General features: G+C 39.7%; 1 protein-coding gene across 1 annotated transcript in view; it reads right to left on the bottom strand.

The window, feature by feature from the left end:
• LOC126176546 (uncharacterized) overlaps nt 1–24,087 on the bottom strand; it is a 76,623-nt gene extending 52,536 nt beyond the window's left edge. The window contains exon 1 of the mRNA XM_049923703.1: nt 23,926–24,087. Within this exon, the coding sequence (XP_049779660.1) occupies nt 23,926–24,087 (162 nt within the window). The remainder of the gene's footprint in view (nt 1–23,925) is intronic.
• Nucleotides 24,088–24,534: the final 447 nt, after the last annotated feature.

Here is a 24,534-nt window from a genome sequence, read left to right as displayed (position 1 = left end):
CGAGAGCCACACGCCACCTTGGCTCCAGGCTCAGGTCCGCGTTCACCTTGACCTCAGCTCGCTCCCAAAAGAGGTTACCCCCAGTTCGGTCTACCACTCCCGTTTTTTGGAACTTCGTTCGAAGTTCATCAACATGACTTTCATTTATACAGATGGCTCTAAGACCAATGACGGGGTCGGGTGTTCCTTTATTGTCGGGGCACAAAGTTTCAAATACCGGCTCCATGGCCATTGTTCGGTCTTCACAGCTGAGCTCTTTGCCCTCTACCAGGCTGTTCTTTACATCTGCCGCCACCGACATTCTGCTTATGTCATCTGCTCCGACTCCCTGAGCGCCATCCAGAGCCTCAGTGATCCGTACCCGGTTCACCCTTTCGTACACCGGATCCAACGCTCTCTTCAGCAGCTGGTGGACGTCGGTTCTCCGGTTAGCTTTATGTGGGTTCCTCACCATGTCGGTATCCCTGGGAACGAAGCTGCAGATGCCGCGGCCAAGGCTGCGGTCCTCCAGCCTCGGACAGCTTCTTGTTGTGTCCCTTCGTCCGATTTTAGCAGGGTCATTTGTCACGCATTTTCTCGCTGTGGCATGCCGATTGGGCTGCACTTACAGACAACAAGCTTCGGGCCTTAAAACCTCTTCCCGTGGCTTGGACGTCCTCCTCACACCCTTCTTGGCGGGAGGAGGTAGTTTTGGCCCGGTTAAGAATTGGGCACTGCCGGTTCAGCCATCGCCATCTGCTGATGGCTGCGCCAGCGCCGTTCTGCCCATGTGGGCACTTGCTGACGGTTAGACACATTTTAATGTCCTGTCCATATTTTAACACCCTGCATTTAGATCTTAACCTGCCAAGTACTTTCGATGCCATTTTAGCGGATGACCCACGAGCAGTTGCTCGTGTTCTTTGTTTTATCAATTTGACAAACCTCTCTCAGGACATTTGATAATGCTGTTTTATAATCCTATGCCTGTCAGTCTGTCTCTTATCGTGTTTTCCCTTTTCGTTGTTGTTTTAAACTTGTGCCTCACGGTGCATTCTTAACGTTGTCAGGGCGCTAATGACCATTGAAGTCGTGCGCCCTAAAACCACCAAAAAAAAAAAAAAAAAGAAATGATCGTATGGCACTGTTGGCCAGGAGGCCCCATGCAGGGAAGTTCGGCTGCCGTATTGCAAGCTCTTTTTAGTTGACGCCACTTCGGTGACTTGTGTGTGTCAATGATGATGAAGAACACACAACACCCAGTCATCACGAGGCAGAGATAATCCCTGACCCCACCGGGAGTCGAACCTGGGACCCTGTGTGCGGGAAGCAACAATGATACTGCAAGACCACAAGCTGCGGACAAAGACTATTTGAAAGAAATAAACAAATGACAGATGACTACACAACTTTACACATCACAGATATTAAAATGCAAATCTGTCCATGCTAAATACGAAACTACACAATGATTTGGCAGATTTAACTAAACAAGTGCACTAAAAACACTCAAACAAATTTTCAACTTGACTACAACATTTACGACAACTCTAAATAAGCCACTTGCTGCTACTTGTGCACTGCTGACACACTGCTCGACAGTGGAAGGCTAACTTGCCAGCCATACAAATGCAGCAGCCATGCCCCACATTCCAAACAACCACCACAGCTCCATGCTCTCATTTTGTCCATACTGTTCATGCAACTTGACGGGACTGCATGCCGTAAGCATTGGAAGACTTGTAACAACTTGAGGAAAAAGGACATGTAGTGTCTGTGTGTTATTCCTAGCCCCCTTCTGTGGACATGGACATTAACTGTGTGTTTCCAGTGCTTCCAAATCAAAACAAACTGTTTATTCAGGTGTGAATGATGGAGAAAGTGCTCAGACTAAAAGTGGACATGTATACAGCCATCACTGTACTGAACTAACAAACTTTTGTGGATTTGGGCTCTCTGGCATCATCACCAATTACTCGATGATTGGTGAGTTACAATTAGCAGCGTATTCCAATTTTTGGGCAATTTATGCCTTCCACTATGAATAAATCTGGTTTGTTCTTTGATTTTTTGAAGTAGATGATGCTGGTAACATGAATTTATTTGGTTTGGATGCTTTCAATACTTCTGGTTTTTCCATTTTGGATTCAGTATACTTCATTTATGACGAGGTCTCTTACTGACAGTTAGATTCTCTGTATTCTGAATTTTTGTCTCTTTTCTTGAATGGACTAGGTTGTCATTAATTTTGCAGACCACATTAACCTGAAACCTATGGAGAGGGTCATGCTTTTCCCATGCCCTGTTTCAGTGTCTTCGCATGATCAAGTGAAATCAGAATGGGTCAGGCTGATGTCATTTGGAGTGGTCTACCCCCTCATGACTGTTAGAAAAAACGGATGTTCACGTCCACTCCTGGGGCTACCTTCTAGTTTCAATTACTTCTCAATCTATTTTTATCACCTACGTTTTCCACCATCTGGTTGATTTATGTGCTAAACTCACTGGGGGCCATTATTTTCTCCAAAACTGATTTGTCTGATGCCTATTAAGAGGTTTTGTTGGATGAGGTTTTTAAAGAGCTCCTTGTGATTAATGTGAACTTCAAACCAATATCAACACCCCTGCTACAGTGTGGCTAGCAGTGCTTTTTGAGAAAACTGATAATGTCCATTCTGTGATGCATCAACTATCTCGATAATATCATTGTGACGTGTGCATCCAAGAAAGTGCATTTACATATCTTACACACCTCGTTCATAGTCTTACATACTGCAGGTTTGAAATCAAATTTTTTCAGCCATCCATTGTGTTTTTGGGATTTGAGGTGTCTTGCGATGGTGTTAAGCTTTTATGTCATCATGTCACTGCAGTCACAGCTCTGCCTTACCCTACAAATGTCAGAGAACTCCAAGTAGTTTTTGGTGAAATTACTTACTACCACAAATGTGTTCTGGGTTTGGCTGTATTGGCTGATCTCCTCCAGGAGTTGTTCCACAAGAAGGTTCCTTGTTTCCTTTACAGTGGATGTTGTCCAGTGAGAGCATGTTCATACTTTTGAAATTTAAGTTACATTCTACTCCCTAATTGGGCACTTTCCATCCTGGCCGCACAAGATTTTGTCTATGGACGCCTCTCAGTATGGACTCGGGGCCATGGTTACAAATATCCAATGTGCTGATAACCACACAGTTGAATGCCCCACAAACCAAACATCCAGTAGGTTATGCATAAAAAATTCTCAGTGTACAACTGTGAAATAAATTTTTGGCTTACCAAGCAGCATGCCATTGCAGATGCACTGTCCTGGCTTTCAATGGCGCTACATCCTACTTTTTATCAAGATGATCTCCTTTGTTTTGATTTAGATGTTGAAGAGCCACATACAGTGGAAGGGTTTTCTATTATGGTCTCCTGGATTGTAAGTGCTGTTGCTGCTGATCTGGTGTTCCATAAAGTTGTTCCCCTCATTCAGCATAGTTGACCTGACCGGCCTCCAGACACGGCTTCTGATCCTTTGTATAACTATTTTTCCCCCTGTCACTGACTTTCAGTATGTAAATGTACCAACAGAAGAAACAATAGATATAATTCTTGAAAACTTAATAAAACATAAATTGTCAATTGCAGAAATATCAGAAGTCAGACATGTTGCAGCTAATATTGTCTCACAATTAATTTACATTCAGTGGGAAAGTTTACCAGCAGAATGAGAATTCTCAAGAATGAGATGGATTCAATAAAGAGCATTGCCATAAGTAATGGCTACACAGCCAAAACAATCGACAATTTAGATGGACGAATGACAAAACTATGAAAGAAGAGAAAATATTCGTCAGTATCCCATACCTGGGCCCCATATCACAAAAAAATAGCTAACCTTAAAAAAAAAGTAGCAGTTTCATTCTCAACTAATAATAAATTAAGAAACTTACTCATCCATAACATAAATTGGATGCACAAACATACAACAACAGTGGAGTGTACAAAGTATCATGCCCCAGTTGTCCTGCCTACTTTGTAGGGAAAACAGGCAGAAACTTCAAAACCATTTTAAATAACATGTAAATGCTTTCATGCTCAACCACTTTGAAAAATCAGTCAGTGCACAACATATGCTGGAAACAAAACATATCATCAACAATCTAGAAAACAAAACATATCATCAACAATCTAGAAAACAAAACATATCATCAACAATCTAGAAAACAAAACATATCATCAACAATCTAGAAAACAAAACATATCATCAACAATCTAGAAAACAAAACATATCATCAACAATCTAGAAAACAAAACATATCATCAACAATCTAGAAAACAAAACATATCATCAACAATCTAGAAAACAAAACATATCATCAACAATCTAGAAAACAAAACATATCATCAACAATCTAGAAAACAAAACATATCATCAACAATCTAGAAAACAAAACATATCATCAACAATCTAGAAAACAATTTGGTAGTATTCCGTAATGAAGCCAATGGTGAAACCCTAAATCTGTCAGAACAACTGTAGATATACCTTCACAAAATCAAAAAACCAGAATCGATGTTAAATGAACGAACAGATTTGAAAGCCATGGCTGTTTCAGTAATTTTAAAGATCTGTTCTAAAGTTATTTCCTGCATATGTCAATTGTTTCCTGCGTATGTCGATTGTTTAATAATTACTATCTTTAGCACTATGAAAAATTCATGTTTGACTACACCATGTACAAAAACATCTGTGAAGTGTTTACAAAATGTGTTTGCGAATGTGCCTCTTGAATGAAGTGACTTGCTTGAGAACAATGGATGAAAAAAACTTATGCTGTTACCAAAACGTCAAAAACATTTTTCTTGGATTACTTGGCAAGTTTACACTATTCATCTTTTCCACTATTTCACACACATTTTCTGCATCTCAATTATGAAATTCGTAACCTAACATCAAACATTTTCGTAACAGGAATATGCGTTTCATCTCATTCAAGAGAACAAAGCATGTACTCAGATGAATTACACACGAAGATAGACCCACATGGTCTGAAATGAATCGTGTGCTGAATAAAACATGAAAAATTGTGACTGAAGGCATTTTTTAATTCATACCTCAACTGTTTTCAGTATTTGATAGTGTTGTCCTCTTAGCTAAGGATGTGCTGTCACTAGGGTTGTAATCTTAACCACTCTATGGTGGGATATGCTTCAACTCCTACATCAGGGTATGCTGGTGGCTCTCAGGAACAAAGCTATTGGCCCATCAACATTTGCATTGGCCCAAACTGATTGTGACATTGTACATCTTGTTGCGGCCTACTCTGGTGGCCTATGCAAGAGGAGGTACTGACAATGCTCTCTCCATAGCCACACAGCAGTGTCTGTGGGAATATGTCCATGCTGATTTCATAGGACCCTTCCTAAATTCTTCCTGGTTGTAGATTTCAATTATTTCTCTAAATTTCCATATGTTATCCATTATCTTTTGACATTATCCAAGGCTATGATCAGACCCTGTCCAAAATTTTTTCTTCTGAAGGATTGCCTTGTATGCTTGTGATGGATAATTGTTCACAGTTAGGGGCTCAGGCCTTCCACAACCATCACATATGTCAAGGCTCCTCCTTTTCAGACCCAATCTAATGGCAAGGTGGAATGTCTCATCCACACATTCAAGCTTCAAATGAAGTACATCACATACTCTTCCACAGATGATGCCTTAACATGCTTCTTGAGTTAATATAGGTTTAGTGATGGGGGTTGGAGTCCAGCTGTGATGCTCCATGGTTGCCAACCCTGCACCTTCCTGCATCTGCTCATGTTGCCCCACCATCACCTGTCAGCACGGTCCTTCACCAAAGATAGACTGATTGCACACTACAACAACCAGTAGCATTCTTGTGCCATGGTGAGAGTTGCAGGTCAACTGCCACTGCCTCCACGTCCCCCTCAGCATGTGGGATATCCCTGCTGCGGGGGCACACCCATATGACTTGTGGAGGTTTCCACCTCCTCCAGGTTCCAACCCCCATCTCCCCTGGCACCTACTGCTGTGCCTTCTTGCAATGGTTTGCTGCCACTGGCTATTTCACTGTCAGATGGGTCATCACCTTCGCACTGTTCAACATTGACTCTCTAGCACCCCCAACTGAGTGCCTAGTGCCTTCACTGTCAGCATAATTTCACCAATTTGAGGAACCAGACATAATGATGCTACCAGCACCCTTTTCATTGTCCTCTCTTGTGGTTCTTTGCGGGAGAGTGGCTTGTGTCCACCACTGCACCAGTTCCACCCCTACACACAGCTTTTTTTTTGTCATCAGTCTACTGACTGGTTTGATGCAGCCCACCACAAATTCCTTTCCTGTGCTAACCTCTTCATCTCAGAGTAGCACTTGCAACCTACGTCCTCAATTATTTGCTTGACGTATTCCAATCTCTGTCTTCCTCTACCATTTTTGCTGTCTACAGCTCCCTCTAGTACCATGGAAGTCATTCCCTCATGTCTTAGCAGATGTCCTATCCTCCTGTCCCTTCTCCTTATCAGTGTTTTCCACATACTCCTTTCCTCTCCGATTCTGCGTACAACCACCTCATTCCTCACCTAATTTTCAATATTATCTATAGCACCACATTTCAAATGCTTCGATTCTCTTCTGTTCCGGTTTTCCCACAGTCCATGTTTCACTACCATACAATTCTGTACTCAGACGTACATCCTCAGAAATTTCTTCCTCAAATTAAGGCCAGTATTTGATATTAGTAGACTTCTCTTGGCCAGAAATGCCTTTTTTGCCATAGCGAGTCTGTTTTTGATGTCCTCCTTGCTCCGTCCGTCATTGGTTATTTTACTACCTAGGTAGCAGAATTCCTTAACTTCATTGACTTCGTGACCATCAATCCTGATGTTAAGTTTCTCGCTGTTCTCATTTCTACTACTTTTCATTACCTTCGTCTTTCTCCGATTTACTCTCAATCCATACTGCGTACTCATTAGACTGTTCATTCCATTCAGCAGATCATTTAAATCTTCTTCACTTTCATTGAGAGTATCAATGTCATCAGCGAATCGTATCACTGATATCTTTTCACCTTGTATTTTAATTCCACTCCTGAACCTTTCTTTTATTTCCACCATTGCTTCCTCGATGTACAGATGGAAGAGTAGGGGCAAAAGGCTACAGCCTTGTCTTACACCCTTCTTAATACGAGCACTTCGTTCTTGATTGTCCACTCTTATTATTCCTTCTTGGTTGTTGTACATATTGTATATGACCCGTCTCTCCCTATAGCTTACCCCTACTTTTTTTCAGAATCTCGAACAGCTTGCACCATTTTATATTGTCGAACTCTTTTTCGAGGTCGACAAATCCTATGAAAGTGTCTTGATTTTTCTTTAGCCTTGCTTCCATTATTAGCCGTAACGTCAGAATTGCCTCTCTCGTCCCTTTACTTTTCCTAAAGCCAAACTGATCGTCAGCTAGCGCATTCTCAATTTTCTTTTCCATTCTTCTGTATATTATTCTTGTAAGCAGCTTCGGTGCATGAGCTGTTAAGCTGATTGTGCGATAATTCTCACACTTTTCAGCTCTTGCTGTCTTCGGAAATGTGTAGATGATGCTTTTCCGAAAGTCAGATGGTGTATCGCCAGACTCATATTTTCTACACACCAATGTGAATAGTCGTTTTGTTGCCACTTCCCCCAATGATTTTAGAAATTCTGATGGGATGTTATCTATCCCTTCTGCCTTATTTGACCGTAAGTCCTCCAAAGCTCTTTTAAATTCTAATACTGGATCCCCTATCCCTTCTAAATAGACTCCTGTTTCTTCTTCTATCACATCAGACAAATCTTCACCCTCATAGAGGCTTTCAATGTATTCTTTCCACCTATCTGCTGTCTCCTCTGCATTTAACAGTGGAATTCCCATTGCACTCTTAATGTTACCACCGTTGCTTTTAATGTCACCAAAGGTTGTTTTGACTTTACTGTATGCTGAGTCTGTCCTTCCAACAATCATATCTTTTTCGATGTCTTCACATTTTTCCTGCAGCCATTTCGTCTTACCTTCCCTGCACTTCCTATTTATTTAACTCCTCAGCGACTTGTATTTCTGTTTTCCTGATTTTCCCGGAACATGTTTGTACTTCATCCTTTCATCAATAAACTGAAGTATTTCTTCTGTTACCCATGCTTTCTTTGCAGCCACCTTCTTTGTACCTATGTTTTCCTTCCAAACTTCTGTGATGGCCCTTTTTAGAGATGTCCATTCCTCTTCAACTGTACTGCCTACTGCGCTATTCCTTATTGCTGTATCTATAGCGTTAGAGAACTTCAAATGTATCTCATCATTCCTTAGTACTTCCGTATCCCACTTCCTTGTGTGTTGATTCGTCCTGACTAATGTCTTGAACTTCAGCCTACCCTTCATCACTACTATATTGTGATCTGAGTCTATATCTGCTCCTGGGTACGCCTTACAATCCAGTATCTGATTTTGGAATCTCTGTCTGACCATGATGTAATCTAATTGAAATCTTCCCGTATCTCCCGGCCTTTTCCAAGTATACTGCCTCCTCTTGTGATTCTTGAACAGGGTATTCGCTATTACTAGCTGAAACTTGTTACAGAACTCAATTAGTTGTTCTCCTCTTTCATTCCTAGTCCAAAGCCCATATTCTCCTGTAACCTTTTCTTCTACTCCTTCCCCTACAACTGCATTCCAGTCGCCCATGACTATTAGATTTTCGTCCCACTTTACATACTGCATTACCCTTTCAATATCCTCACACTTTCTCTATCTGTTCATCTTCAGCTTGCGACGTCGGCATGTATACCTGAACTATCGTTGTCGCTGTTGGTCTGCTGTCGATTCTGATTAGAACAACCCAGTCACAGTAACACACCCTCTGCCCTACCTTCCTATTCATAACGAATCCTACACCTGTTATACCATTTCCTGCTGCTGTTGATATTACCCGATACTCATCTGACCAGAAATCGTTGTCTTCCTTCCACTTGACTTCACTGACCCCTACTATATCTAGATTGAGCCTTTGCATTTCCCTTTTCAGATTTTCTAGTTTCCCTACCATGTTCAAGCTTCTGACATTCCACGCCCCGACTCATAGAATGTTATCCTTTCATAGATTATTCAATCTTTTTCTCATGGTAACCTCCCCCTTGGCAGTCCCCTCCCAGAGATCTGAATGGGGGACTAATCTGGAATCTTTTGCCAATGGAGAGATCATCATGACACTTCTTCAATTACAGGCCACATGTCCTGTGGATACACGTTACGTGTCTTTAATGCAGTGGTTTCCATTGCCTTCTGCATCCTCATGTCGTTGATCATTGCTGATTCTTCCACCTTTAGGAGCAATTTCCCACCCCTAGGACAAGAGAGTGCCCTGAACCTCTATCCGCTTCTCCGCCGTCTTTGACAAGGCCGTTGGCAGAATGAGGCTGACTTCTTATGATGGAAGTCTTCAGCCGCCAATGCTGATTATTTATCAAAATTTAGGCAGTGGCAGGGATCGAACCTGGGACCGAAGACGTTTTGATTATGAATCAAAGACGCTACCCCTAGACCACAGGTACCCCTGCTTATGGCATAGAATCTCCTTTCACCACTGCCATCATCGCCCTCAGTCTCTGCCACAAAGGCCATAGGTGTTCCAAAAGGTACCCCAATGTCTGCATTGTTGGAGCACCCTTTCCCTAATAGGGGAGTGGTGCTGTAACGCTGCACATAATTTTTTGTTATGCACTGTTACACCAGGCCACTTGCGTGCACTTCGAATATTCCGCCAATGGCATTTGTGTTGGACGGTCACCAGAAGACACCTGTAATGGACCATTTGACTTGAGCATATGTTACAGCATTTACCATGCCATCGACCGGAGCCCTCCTCTTTATAAGTGCAGTGCAGCAGACACTCACTCTCATATTGTGTTCATACTTATTGTCAGAAATTGCTTGTATCAATACCTGGATTGTTTCTAAGTTCGTGCCTGTGTTTTCAACTGTTTGCTTGTATGTGGAAGAAGAACGAATTTTGGCTCATGTTTGAGCTGTTGTCTGTGTCTTATAGTATGATACAAACATACATAGCAGAATTGAGCTTTTTTCTTATAAAATTTTCTATTTTTCTTCCTGTCGTTGGAGATAAAAAAGGGAGTGTAGGGGAAAAGTTGTGTTGGTAAGAGTACCTACAGTGTTCTTTGTGCCATGCAATAGCTTTTGAGCAATTTCTGAGAAATGTCTTTAGAATTCATTGGCAGTCTTGTATGTGTAGTTGCTTACGTTTTTCATTAATTAGCAGCTCTCTTTCTTCCAGTCTTCCTGTTGATGTCTTAGACTATATTGGATACGTTATAAGAATTTCTAATTAAATATTCATATAATAGAGGGAAACATTCCACGTGGGAAAAATATATCTAAAAACAAAGATGATGTGACTTACCAAATGAAAGTGCTGGCAGGTTGATACACACACAAACATACACACAAAATTACACACAATTCAAGCTTTCGCAACCAACGGTTGCTTCATCAGGAAAGAGGCAAGGAGCGGGAAAGATGAAAGGATGTGGGTTTTAAGGGAGAGGGTAAGGAGTCATTCCAATCCCGGGAGTGGAAAGACTCACCTTAGGGGGGAAAAAGGACAGGTGTACACTCGCAACCACGCGCGTACCACACACATCCATCCGCACATACACAGACACAAGCAGACATTTGTAAAGGCCTTTACAAGTGTGGGCATGTGGGCGTGTCCTTTTTTCCCCCTAAGGTAAGTCTTTCCACTCCCAGGATTGGAATGACTCCTTACCATCACCCTTAAAACCCACATCCTTTCATCTTTCCCTCTCCTTCCCCCTTTCCTGATGAAGCAACCGTTGGTTGCGAAAGCTTGAATTTTGTGTGTCTGTTTGTGTTTGTTTGTGTGTCTATCAACCTGCCAGCACTTTAGTTTGGTAATATATAGATATAATTAAATATTCATTTTTTTGTAGCTGTGATTACTTTCCTATAGAAGTATTTGTATTTCTTGAAGTAATAGAGAAATGCTACATTGTGTCCTATAATTTTTTCCCGATTTTGTGCAGTACTGCCTCTGGGGACACCGCCTTAATGTAGCACTGCCCATGCGAGCAAGGAGTTTTGAGTGATCTGGATCTGGAGGACTCTTCTGCTGTTAGCTCAGCTGCCAGATGGGTCATCCAAGCTGGACAGGCCAAAGTGGAGGAGCCAGATTGTGTCCCACACTGGGCTATTGGTACCTTTCTCTTATCCTAAGTCTGTCCTCCTCATGTGCCTTTCCCTGTCATTTCCAGATGCAAGTCAAGGGTAGAGAGGACTCTCATGTGTAGGGAAGCCAGCCTGCCTAGGGCAGTAAACACTTAATAAAAGAAAATCAGGTGGGTTGGAAGGTCACAAATTGGCAGCACAACTATCTGACTATTTTGTGCAGCCCTCATAAGGTGGTCACATGAATTTCCCCAATTGCTGCTAGTACCCAAAACAGCTCTTGATCAAGATCAGATGTAACAATAATGAACCTGCCAAAGAGAAAGGTCAAGAATAAATTAATTGCTAATACAATTAAGGTAACATGGAATGTCAGAGGTTTAGCAAACAAAGAAAAATAAAGGAGAGTTAGCATAAATTTAAAAAAAAGGACAAGGTAGACATAGCTGCCATAACAGAAACAAAGAAAAAGCTACAGGGAAACATGCACATAGGAGAATATGATGTTATGTAGTGGAGCACAAAAATATGAGCAAGCAAAGGGATTGCCATTTACATACATAAAAGATGGGAAAAGAGAATTACAGGGTACAGTTATATAAAAGAAAGAATTATAGTTTTAACTTCAAAGAAAATAAACAAAACTTGACTATCATTGCAGATTTCACACCTGATGAAGGGAGAAGAGGGGTCTACAGATTTCTATGACAAACTGCAATCAGTTTTGGACAAGTATAACAACAAGCATTAAGTAACATTAAAAGGAGATTTAAATGCAGGGATAGGGAATAAACCAACCCTAAAGATCATGGGGATGAAGGGAGTAAATGTCATAAATAACAATGCAAGATTGTTTAGAGATTTTTTTTTCTTTTAATAATCTTAAGATAACCAATATGTTCTTAAAAAAAGATATCCATGAATATACATGGTCAGCTACTGTCAGGTTGGGGATTTAAATCTGTTATTGTCTACAGCATCATTAATGAAAAATTAGAAGGCAAAGTAAGACACACAAGAGTATATGGGGGATATGACATAGGTTCTGACAATTTCTTGATGATACCTCAAATAGATATGTGCACGAAATGGAGAAAGAACAAGAAGTTGTCAGAGGAAAAGATGAAGAAAGAAATCTACGAAGTACATTTACTAAATCGAGAAAGTATAAGAGATCTGTACAAGAAGAAACCCAGTCAAGAACTAGAGAAACAAGAAGTGGAAGAGACAAAGAAGGAATGGAAAATATTGAAACTGCAGTTTCCAAAACTGCTGAAGAATCATTAGGAAAAAAGAAAAAAAAATAAGAAAGAAAGGGCTAAAAATTTGGACATCAGAATTACATGAAGGTATAAGGAAAAAACAAGTCGCTTGTATTAAGTACCTCAAAGAACCAGCAAAGGAAAATCATCAAATTTACAAACAAGAGACAAATGCAGCAAATTTAGAAGTGAAATATGCTCATCAAGAATATTGGGATAGATTTATAAGCATAATAGAAGATGATATTCACAGAAGGCAAATGATAGCTTATAAAACTATGAAAAATCTTAAGGAAGTTGCTCAAATAAATAACACTCAACAAGCAAAATGGATAGAACATTACAAGAACTTGGGAAATGAAGAAAATTGTTCCACAGAGAATAGAGGAAGAATTTGAAATAGGTTTTATAGACGATTTATGTATGTATGAGTTAAGACAAGCCCTCAACTCTGAAGAAAAAAAAGTCAGTGGTACTGATGGTATAAATGCTGAGCTGGTAAAGTATGGAGGCACCCTACTACAAAAGAGATTACTATACTTAATTAATATGTGCTGCGAAAGAGACCTACCCCAATAGCTTGGTCGCAAGCAAGGGTAAAAGAACTCCAGAACAGCTGCAAGAGCTATAGAGGAATCATCGTACTTGACACCACATACAATGTTTATGTAAGAACAGTGAACAAGAGGTTAAAGGTTGCAGGTGATAGTTTATTAGGTGAAGAACAAATGGGATTCCAGAGGGTCATATGGATGAAAGGTGCAGCATTTACAGTAAAACAAATACTCAAGAAACAGATTACAGTAGTGAAACCAATTTAGCATTCATTAATTTTATTAAGACATTCAATAATGTTGAGAGAGAAAAACTATGGATAACTATGAGGGCAAGAGAATATCCCCAACACATAGTAAACGTTTTAAAAAGTCTGTACAACACACACAAAACTGTAATTTTAGATATGAATGACACTCTATAGCCACAAGGAGCCAAGATTGCAGCATTTCCCTCACACCTTTTAACATTTATTTAGATGATGCAGTTTGGAAATGGAAGGAGAATTTTAACGGGGGAATGAAGATAAGCAGTGATTCCTGCTTGAATTGTCTTCTATATGCAGATGTTGTCACACTGCTGGCAGATAATGAAGATGACATGCAAAGGGGAATATAGTTATTAGATAAGGTTTGTGAAAAGTACCATTTGACGATTTCAGAAAAGACAAGATCCTTGGCTTTCAAATGGAAATATCATGTAAGGGCAAAAACTGTTATTAACAGGTAATGATGATGAGATTTCTATGAGCAGTAAAGGGATGCACACAGGCCAACAGACTTAGAAATTCAAAACTTAGGGAAGAGCTGATTATATTTAACAGTCTCAATACAATACAAGAAAATAGAAGAAACTGGAATGAACACCTCAAAATAATGAGTGGAGAAAGGTTACCTCTCCAGATAAAAATATTAAAGCCAGGTGGGAGAAAGGAAAGGCCAAGGAAGCAATGTGTGCCTTGAAAGGGAATACATGAAGTGCAGATGGTCTAATGTTATCGGACGACAAGAGACAGTGTGGTATTGGGTTGTAAGGTGCACACGTCTCTTCTCAGTTAACCTGCACGCTGTGTGTAGCCGATCCTCTTCTCAGGGTAATCAGCTATGCCGATCTTCCATAAGCCTCATCTCTAAAGACTACAGCTGGTTAAGCGAATTTATTAAAATACTTCTCTATTCTTGAAATAATTTGTGTACTCGTAGAATATTTTTCAGTTCCATCACTTTGTATTTTCCACTTTCACAGATAATAACTTCTGCAAGCTAACTTATTTTTCAAACATTAGAATCATTTAAACTTCTTCAAAATAGCTTACATGTGTCTCGCTTCGCTCATAACCAAGACATGAAATAATTTAAAAGTCTCTATTCTGAAGTGAGTCCAATACATGAATGTGTCCTTAGGAAACTACTTTCAACTATTCAATAGTCTTTTTTATAATCACCACAGAGACGACACATCAAAGAATATGACATAGTTATTCACCGAGTTCTTCTCACATCTTCTGTGGTGCTGGTAGCGAAAACTTATCATCGGTGACGTGCCCCTCTTACACTCTTCAGATAACAAACTTCCAACCTGCACATAGTCATACCTAAAATATCGGTTGTTTGAGATGGTTTAAGGCTGAGTGTTTCTAGAATTTACACTGAAATTCTTGAGGCACTACAATAGTGGTGATGAACCTTGTCTGTAATTATGAAATTTTAATGCCTTTTGCAATCAAGTCCTTTTACTTTCCTGGTTCATGATTTTTTCTCTTTTTTTTTTTTTTTTAGGAAATGATTAGCAAAGTAATACTGTAAAACACAAATGAAATTATCAAACTTTCCATTTACTCTTGAAGCATTAAGCACACTTTACTATTCCTCATTTTGAAAGTCAAAAGTAAAATTACTTATAGTGTTCCTACAATTCCTAATGTTAATTAACTGTAGATGTTTATCATAGATTGGACATATAGGGAGAGAGAACTTGTTCTGGTTGAACAGATTAAAAGTTTCAGATAATAAGGAACTGTGTATAGTTTATTTCTCTTACTATGTTAGTTTGATCATACCAGTAGATGGAATGGGTAAGACAACTAGCATTGTAGAACTAAAAAAGAGAAATCTATTATAGTGGCTATATCTTTGCCAAACTTACATTTATGAGCTCAAACAATGGAAAATCCAGAATGGAAAAATGTGTTCTCCTGCTGCTACTGAGTGAGTAGATTTTTTATCTATCTGACTGTATTAGATAACGTAAATGAACAGATAAAAAAATCTACTCGCCAAGCAGTGGAAGGGAAACGTTCACACAAAAGTATTTAACCTTCACAAGCTTTCAGAGCCAGCAGCTCTGTCTTCTGGTGGAAGAGTTGAAGGGGAAGGAAGAGTGATGAAGGAAAAGGACTGGAGAGGTTTAGGGAAAGGGATGTAGTTCAGAAAAGTCACCCAGAACCCTGGTTCAGGGGTTCTTTTAAACAGTTACCCTTTCCCTAAACCTCTCCAGTCCTTTTCCTTCACCCCTCTTCCTTCCTCTTCAACTACTCTGCCAGAAGGAGCCACTGGCTCTGAAAGCTTGTGAAAGTTAAATCCATTTGTGTTTCCCCTGCTGCTGCTTGGTGAGGAGATTTCTTTTATCTGTCCATTTACATTATATCAATAATTGATTATTTTTGTGACTATATTATATTTTGAAAAGTATATATAGAAGTTTTCAGCCAAAAGGCCTCTTTCTGAAGTAGAAAACACACCAGTCATGTGTGTTTTATTTGTGCTTAAGTGGATATGTATGTCTTTCCTACTTCAGCAGAAGGTCTTTTGGCTGAAATTGTATAGCAGTCTTTTCAGTGTGTTTGTGACTCAATGTCCCCTCTATATGTTGAGTAGCAATCTATCCTCTTTATAGCATTGTTGGTAATGAGGTCATTTCGATATAAACTACTATTAATTTTTGGTTTGCTTGTCAACTCTCATGCCACATGTTATCGATAGGGACAGCACATTATAATTGTCTATAAACTGAACCTAACTATGATGTAGTTAGCAAAATCACGAGTGTCATATGATAAGAACAAGGGTGATCAGAGGGCTCAGAAATCTGTTTTTACTAGTCAAATGCCATTAGTACAAGCAAGAGTAATTATAATATCTATGTAATAGTGGATGTAAAAACTACCAACTGAAATTTGTTGCTACTGTGAGGAGAAATTTGTTTTTTTGACTCACTTGAAATATGAAAATTAATTTTACCTAGAAAAATCAGATCTACCTACATAGTGAACAGCAGAGTACATTTGTGCATTTGACATTATTAGCCTGCTATCTGATGATATAAGCAAATATATATTGACTTAATGAAGTAATGCATAATGATTATTTGCTTTATTTTCACGTTCTAGTGGTGATAAAGTTTAGAGTAACTATGGAGTGAGAAGCTTATGTAGAAGTGCAGCACAGTGTGTATTGATGTAATGGGATTAATTTGTTAAAAGATAATGGTAATCAAACTATATTAGGAATGTTATTAGAAGGTGATGGTACTGATATTCATATGTGTGGCATCAGCTGGTAGCCAATCAATTGCACTTCCAAATCTATGTGCCACCAGTTATGTTGCTGCAGTTCCTACAGCCACCACTGTGATAAGAAGACCCTACCTTGAATGATTATTCTGCTGCCAATGACAGCATGCAAGGAAGTTACTTCAGTATATATGTTCTGAAGAAGCACATAGATTATCATGAGAAGAATGATATACAGTGATAAATACACACTTTCAAGATTTTAAACATGGCTGAAACAGCAACTGTTGAAATTCTTCACGGTAAATGATGACAGCCAAAGTTGCAGGATAAAGATTTATTAAAATTCTTGACCAAGGTTTTGGTATATATAAATATACCTTCATCAGAAGAAAAATATTTAAAATTACATCTTGCAATGGAGATTAATAAAACAATTGTGCCAAAGGTGCATATACCAAAACCTTGGTAAAGAATTTTAATAAATCTTTATCCTGCAACTGTTTTGGCTGTCATCATTTACCGTGAATAAATACAAACATCAAAAGTTTTGCATCACCGCAGTTCTCAGAAATCCTGAAGATAGATGTTGACTGTGGAAATTGTATCACAGACATAGTCCCTGTGACTGTTCAGAGATGCCACTAAAACCATCCAAAGATGTAAACAACCATGCATGAGCAGTGCCTGTTAGGTGGAGGGGGTCCAAAAGCTGATCAGTTCCAGTCATTTCACCAGGAAGGAGGTACATGGCTTGTATTATCTGTAGTTCAACCATGCCTGGATGGTCAATACTGCAGTTCAATCACATCCACATTATTACTCTGTGCCAGGATGGGCTCTCAACAAGGGAAGTGTCCAGGCATTTCGGAGTGAACCAAAGTGATGTTGTTCCGACATGGGGAGATACAGAGAGACAGGAATTGTCAATGACATGCCGTGCTCAGGCTGCCCAAGGGCTACTACTGCAGTGGATGACTACTACCTATGGATAGTGGCTCGGAGGAACCCTGACAGCAATGTCACCATGCTGAATTATGCTTTTCGTGCAGCCACAGGACATCATGTTTTGGCTCAGACTGTGCGTAATAGGCTGCATGATGTGCAACTTCACTCCCAATGTCCACAGCGAGGTCCATCTAAGCCACCATGACACCATGCAGTGCAGTATAGATTGGGCCCAACAACATGCCGAATGGACCGTTCAGGATTGGCATCACGTTTTCTTCACTAGTGAGTGTTGCATATACCTTCAACCAGACAATCGCCAAAGACATGTTTGGAGGCAACCTGGTCAGGCTGAATGCCTTAGACGTACTGTCCACTGAGTGCAGCAAGGTGGAGGTTCCTTGCTGTTTTGGGGTGACATTGTGTGGGACCAACATACTCCGCTGGTGGTCACGGAAGGCGCCATAATGGCTGTGTGGTACGTAAATACTATCATTCGCTGATAGTGCAGCCATATCAGCAACATATTGGCGAGGCATTCGTCTTCATGGATGACAATTTGTGCCCCCATCATGCACATCTTGTGAATGACTTCCTTCAGGATAACAACATCGCTCAACTAGAGTGACCAGCATGTTCTCCGGACATGAACCCTGATCGAACTGGGATAGATTGAAAAGGGCTGTTTATGAGTGATGTGACCCACCAACCACTCTGAGGGAACCACACCAAATCACCATTTAGGTGTGGGAGAATCTGGACCAACAGTGCTTTGATGAACTTGTTCTCATGAACTTGGGGATAGTATGCCATGATGAATACAGGCATGCATCAATGCAAGAGGACGTGCTACTGGGTATTCGAGGTACCAGTGTGTACAGAAATTTGGACAACCACCTCTGAAGGTCTTGCTGTATGGTGGTACAACATGAGCAATAAAAAGGGAGGAAATGATGTTTATGTTGATCTCTATTCCAGTTTTCTGTACAGGTTTCAGAACTCTCAGAACTGAGGTGATGCAAAACTTCTTTTGATGTGTGTAGTGTAATTAAGTTGTAGTGGGGAAACTACGACCATGCATTTAATCATATATTCATATAATAATGTATTCATTATAAATACACGAGATAAATTTTCACTTAATTTTGAGATAATAATGTTGAAAGCAACATGTAAATTCATTTTCTGCTTTCTAAGTGAATTAAATCTTTGCAATAACAGCATTTTATTTAAGAGCCAAAATTTTACTTGTACATTCAATTGAACAGCATCCATAACATTGAAGCATATGAATTAATTGAAACTGAGTCTCTGAACACAGAAAATAGATCATATATTAGCAAAGAATATTATAAGTAAAACTGCTAAGGAACAGAAATGTTATATATTGACCAATTTTAACTATACACTGCAGTCCAGTGTCTGGTTAATAGTAGCATTAGATTGTACCTTGTAGAATAATCCAATTTTTGCATCAAATATTGAATAATTTTAAAAATTTTCTTGCAATACTGCATCGTGGAAGATGATGATGCTGTCAAATCTCATGATATTTACCTGTAGGCTATATGCCATATGTTTGCTTTTACATGTTGTTTTAGGTAATAAGGATATGTGATTCTTGCCCACAGTCCCTTGATTTGTCATCTGGTACACCCATAGAACTATTGATGATGCCTTGTAAATAAATATTTTGTAAATAATTTGTACTAATTATACTATCTAGGATAAAGAATAATTCCTTCTCATTTTCAGATATTGTGTGAATTTATAACTTCATTTAATTTTTTTACAGACTTTGACAGTTACGAAAATGGTGGTATATGTTGCATGTAAAAACAAGAGCATTGCTTGACTCGCGTTCTCAACAAACTGCTTTAGCCTCTTTCAACTTCATTTTGTAAGTGATTTTGAATTATTATTTCAATATAATTTGTCCTGATGAGGAAATCTGGCAGATTTGATTGGACAGCCAAGTAACTGAAGTACATAAGGGGTGCCAGATACAAAATACTGGTGAGACAGAAAAGGAAGACCCGATGTTTAATTTCTTTCTAAAACCAAATTCACTGAAATTCTGTGAGCAGTTAAATTTCATGGAAGTAGAAAGAGTTCTACAAAAAGTTATAGAAAGGATGTTTATCAAAAAGGAAAAGTTAGGCTGGTAACTAACATTTTTACTATCTAATATTGGCTTTAATTTTTCTGATACACTGTTGTTTGTAGGGTTAAAGAGAGTAATGGCTAGATTCCTGTATATGTATGTACACTGATTCTGATATGTTTATTAACAATCTTTGACTAAAAAGGATTACTGTATAAAATTTGACCTATGACTCTTTTAAATTGATTTTATTGTTCGAACATGTGTATTAAAACATTGTCACAATTAATTTCATTAAATTCTAATGTGTGTTTATCAGAAAACTTTTACTTAAGTCAGTATGTTTAGTTACACAGTGACTAGAATTTAAAATGTTCAGTTTCATTTGTAATATTGCCAATATTTTTTGGCATTTCTGTGGAAGTATGGCAGTGCAACACTGCATAAGCCATGTTGTTGTTGTTGTTGTTGTTGTTGTTGTTGTTGTTGTGGTCTTCAGTCCTGAGACTGGTTAGATGCAGCTCTCCATGCTACTCTATCCTGTGCAAGCTTCTTCATCTCCCAGTATCTACTGCAACCTACATCCTTCTGAATCTGCTTAGTGTATTCATCTCTTGGTCTCCCTCTATGATTTTTACCCTCCACGCTGCCCTCCAATGCTAAATTTGTGATCCCTTGATGCCTCAAAACATGTCCTACCAACCGATCCCTTCATCTATTCAAGTTGTGCCACAAACTTCTCTTCTCCCCAATCCTATTCAACACCTCCTCATTAGTTACGTGATCTACCCACCTTATCTTCAGCATTCTTCTGTAGCACCACATTTCGAAAGCTTCTATTCTCTTCTTGTCCAAACTAGTTATCGTCCATGTTTCACTTCCATACATGGCTACACTCCATACAAATACTTTCAGAAACGACTTCCTGACACTTAAATCTATACTCGATGTTAACAAATTCCTCTTCTTGAGAAACGCTTTCCTTGCCATTGCCAGTCTACATTTTATATCCTCTCTGCTTCGACCATCATCGGTTATTTTACTCCCTAAATAGCAAAACTCCTTTACTACTTTAAGTGTCTCATTTCCTAATCTAATTCCCTCAGCATCACCCGACTTAATTTGACTACATTCCATTATCCTCATTTTGCTTTTGTTGATGTTCATCTTATATCCTCCTTTCAAGACACTGTCCATTTCGTTCAACTGCTCTTCCAAGTCCTTTGCTGTCTCTGACAGAATTATGTCATCAGCGAACCTCAGTTTTTACTTCTTCTCCATGAATTTTAATACCTACTCTGAATTTTTCTTTTGTTTCCTTTACTGCTTGCTCAGTATACAGATTGAATAACATCGGGGAGAGGCTACAACCCTGTATTACTCCTTTCCCAACCACTGCTTCCCTTTCATGCCCCTCGACTCTTATAACTGCCATCTGGTTTCTGTACAAACTGTAAATAGCCTTTCGCTCCCTGTATTTTACCCCTGCCACCTTCAGAATTTGAAAGAGAGTATTCCAGTTAACATTGTCAAAAGCTTTCTCTAAGTCTACAAATGCTAGAAACGTAGGTTTGCCTTTTCTTAATCTTTCTTCTAAGATAAGTCGTAAGGTCAGTATTGCCTCAAGTGTTCCAACATTTCTACGGAATCCAAACTGATCTTCCCCGAGGTCGGCTTCTACAAAGTTTTCCATTCGTCTGTAAAGAATTCGCGTTAGTATTTTGCAGCTGTGACTTATTAAACTGATAGTTCGGTAATTTTCACATCTGTCAACAGGCAAAAAGGAATACAAACGTCTCAAAAATGATATCGACAGGAAGTGCAAAATGGCTAAGCAGGGATGGCTAGAGGACAAATGTAAGGATGTAGAGGCTTGTCTCACTAGGGGTAAGATAGATTCTGCCTACAGGAAAATTAAAGAGACCTTTGGAGAGAAGAGAACCACTTGTATGAATATCAAGAGCTCAGATGGCAACCCAGTTCTAAGCAAAGAAGGGAAGGCAGAAAGGTGGAAGGAGTATATAGAGGGTTTATACAAGGGCGATGTACTTGAGGACAATATTATGGAAATGGAGGAGGATGTAGATGAAGACGAAATGGGAGATAAGATACTGCATGAAGAGTTTGACAGAGCACTGAAAGACCTGAGTCGAAACAAGGCCCCGGGAGTAGACAACATTCCGTTTGAACTACTGATGGCCTCGGGAGAGCCAGTCATGACAAAACTCTACCATCTGGTGAGCACGATGTATGAGACAGGCGAAATACCCTCAGACTTCAAGAAGAATATAATAATTCCAATCCCGAAGAAAGCATAAGCCATAGGTAGCTGGATATTTTGGGATATTGTTTTGCTGGCTATAGAGGAGGAGCTGTAACCCACTGTGAGACAGATCAGGACTGGCACTGTAACTTTCCAATGAAAACAGTAACCCGAGGGTCTTACAGAATGGGCAAATCAGTTTCTCCACCAGCGGGCCATGGAAATGTTGTCAGGAATGTCTACTGATATGTTATGTGTAAAACAGCCACTAAAGGAAAATGATGCATTGCTTTGTTTTGTCAAGAGAAGCAATGTACACATACAGGAGATTTGGAGGGAAACTGGTACCCATAAATCTAGGCATTTTTGGCACCAGTGAAGTAAGGCAACAAAGTGATGACGACTGGGACACATGAGATGTGAACCATGGTCAGCCATAGGCCACTGCTAAAACTGCCTTATGTAAAAAAGAGGAGCATCTTGAGAGGACAGAGAGATGGAGAAGTTCGTACTAGAATTCAAGGACTTGTGTTATGGGCATTGCTGGCAATGGATCCTAAGGACAAAACAAGATCAAATTTCAATGGGAAATGAAGCACCAGTGAACCATACTGTATACCTTGACACCTACAGTCAGTTACTGAGGGTTTTGTAAACCAACAGTGAACCAACTGAACAATGGGGGAGAGAACAAGTCCATGGGGGCTGCCCTTGTGGTCGTGCCCAAAAAGTCAACAGACAGTTCCAAGAAGTATAGGTTCTGCTGTGACTATCAACCATATTAACAGTAGGAGTGTATCCTATTTATCTACTCATACCCCCTGCCTAATATTGTGGAGACCACCAATAACTTGGGACAATGTCCGTATATCTCTACCATGGATTTAAGGAGGAGCAACCAATGACAGCATTCGAAGTTCCCTGTGGTCAGGCGGTACCGAAGGATGCCGATCAGATTAAAGAATGCCCAGCAACATTTCAGTGGTTGTTGCATAGGGTACTAATGGGGTTAAAACATCAGCAATGTTTGGTGGACATTGATGATATAATTGTGTTCTTGAGGGATATGGAGGGATGTAGTCAATAGTTGAGAGAGGTTTTTAAAAGATCTGATGTTGACCGTGGAGTAATGTCATTTTGTGTTAGAGGAAGTGGCTTACTTAGAGCATATAATTACTAAGGAAGAGGTACAGACAAATTCAAGACTGAGGTAAGTGGTTTGGGATTTTAGTGTTCCAAAGTTGAGCAAAAGAGATAGGGTTACTTTTAGTGCTCTCAAATTACCTGGGAAAACTGTGAAGGGGTTTGTGAATGTGGCATAGTCACTCAAGCCACTATTAAAAAGGGCTTGACTTAGAGTGAACAGAGGAACTGAAGAAAGCTTTGATATGAAGCCCAGTTTTGATTTTTCTAGACTATCAGATGGAATATGTGGTGTCACATGATGCACCCAATCAGACAATAGGGTGCATTTAGAGTCGGGTGATGGATGGTGAAGAATGTTCTGTGACTTATGCTTCACAACAACTCATTAAGGCAGAGAAGAACTATTCCACCACGGAGAAGGAAATTCTCAGCTTGATGTACAGAATTATGTATTTTTGGTAAAACATGTATGGCAAAAAATTCGAGGTAATAAACAATCATGTGCCTCTAAAATAGTTATCAGGGTTAAAGGACCCTTCTTGCAGGTTGGAAAGGTGGGCATTAAGACTCATTGAGTTTGATTATGAAGTGGTGCATGCACCAGGAATGAAGAATGAAAATACAGATGGATTGAGCAGGGTGGTAGTGGTGGTTTTAAAGATCAGTTCTCTTGATATATGGAAGTGGTTGCCATCCCAAATCAGCAAGCTGCTATGGTGTCAGAAGCCACTGTCAACAACTGGTTGTTCAAGTGTGGTGTGACTGAAACAGATGGGACAAATGTCGTGCCAGACTTGGTGAAACGACTTTCATTTGCTATGGGTTCAAAAAGTCCATTGCACCCACAAACTAATGGTAGAATGGAGCAGGTGCACCATACTACTAATAGGGTGTTGATTTACTTCATGATCTCTCACCATAATGACCTGGATATGTCTGTCACTTGTCATGGCAGCGTTGTTGTTGTTGTTGTTGTTGTTGTTGTTGTTGTTGTTGTCTCCAGTCCTGAGACTGGTTTGATGCAGAACTTGGAGAGCAGAGCACATTTTTCCAGACAAGATGATGTGATCACCAGCCATTGATAGAGGCTAAGGCCTGTCTTTAATGAATGGAAGTTGAGGAATGATCTTAGGAGGTTTGGGGATCTATTTTCTGGACTATGATAGGAAGCAAACAGCAAAAGGAAAAAAATTATGATGTGGACTACCTGAGTAATTCGGACTGGCACAGAGACATGCTGGGTTCTATTGTTTTTACGCACAACAGATAGTTAATGTTTTCAATATCATTGAACCTAAACCATACTTCCAACAAGAAGAGCTACATTAGATCTCCTCCATATGACACCATAGTGGTGGTTATGAGCTGCAACAAACAGGTTAGACTTGAAGGTGTGAAGTGATTGGAACTGAGTAGTAGTGCACTACTAGTTAATGGAACAGTGTGTGACATAATAGGGGTCAACATTTCATCTACCAGCCACAGCTACACTATCAGGTTAAACATATCACAGTCACAGTTGTACT

Source organism: Schistocerca cancellata, chromosome 3, assembly GCF_023864275.1.
Source record: "Schistocerca cancellata isolate TAMUIC-IGC-003103 chromosome 3, iqSchCanc2.1, whole genome shotgun sequence".
In the NCBI taxonomy this organism is placed as follows: Eukaryota; Metazoa; Arthropoda; class Insecta; order Orthoptera; family Acrididae; genus Schistocerca; species Schistocerca cancellata.
This window is presented reverse-complemented; position numbering and strand designations above follow the sequence as displayed.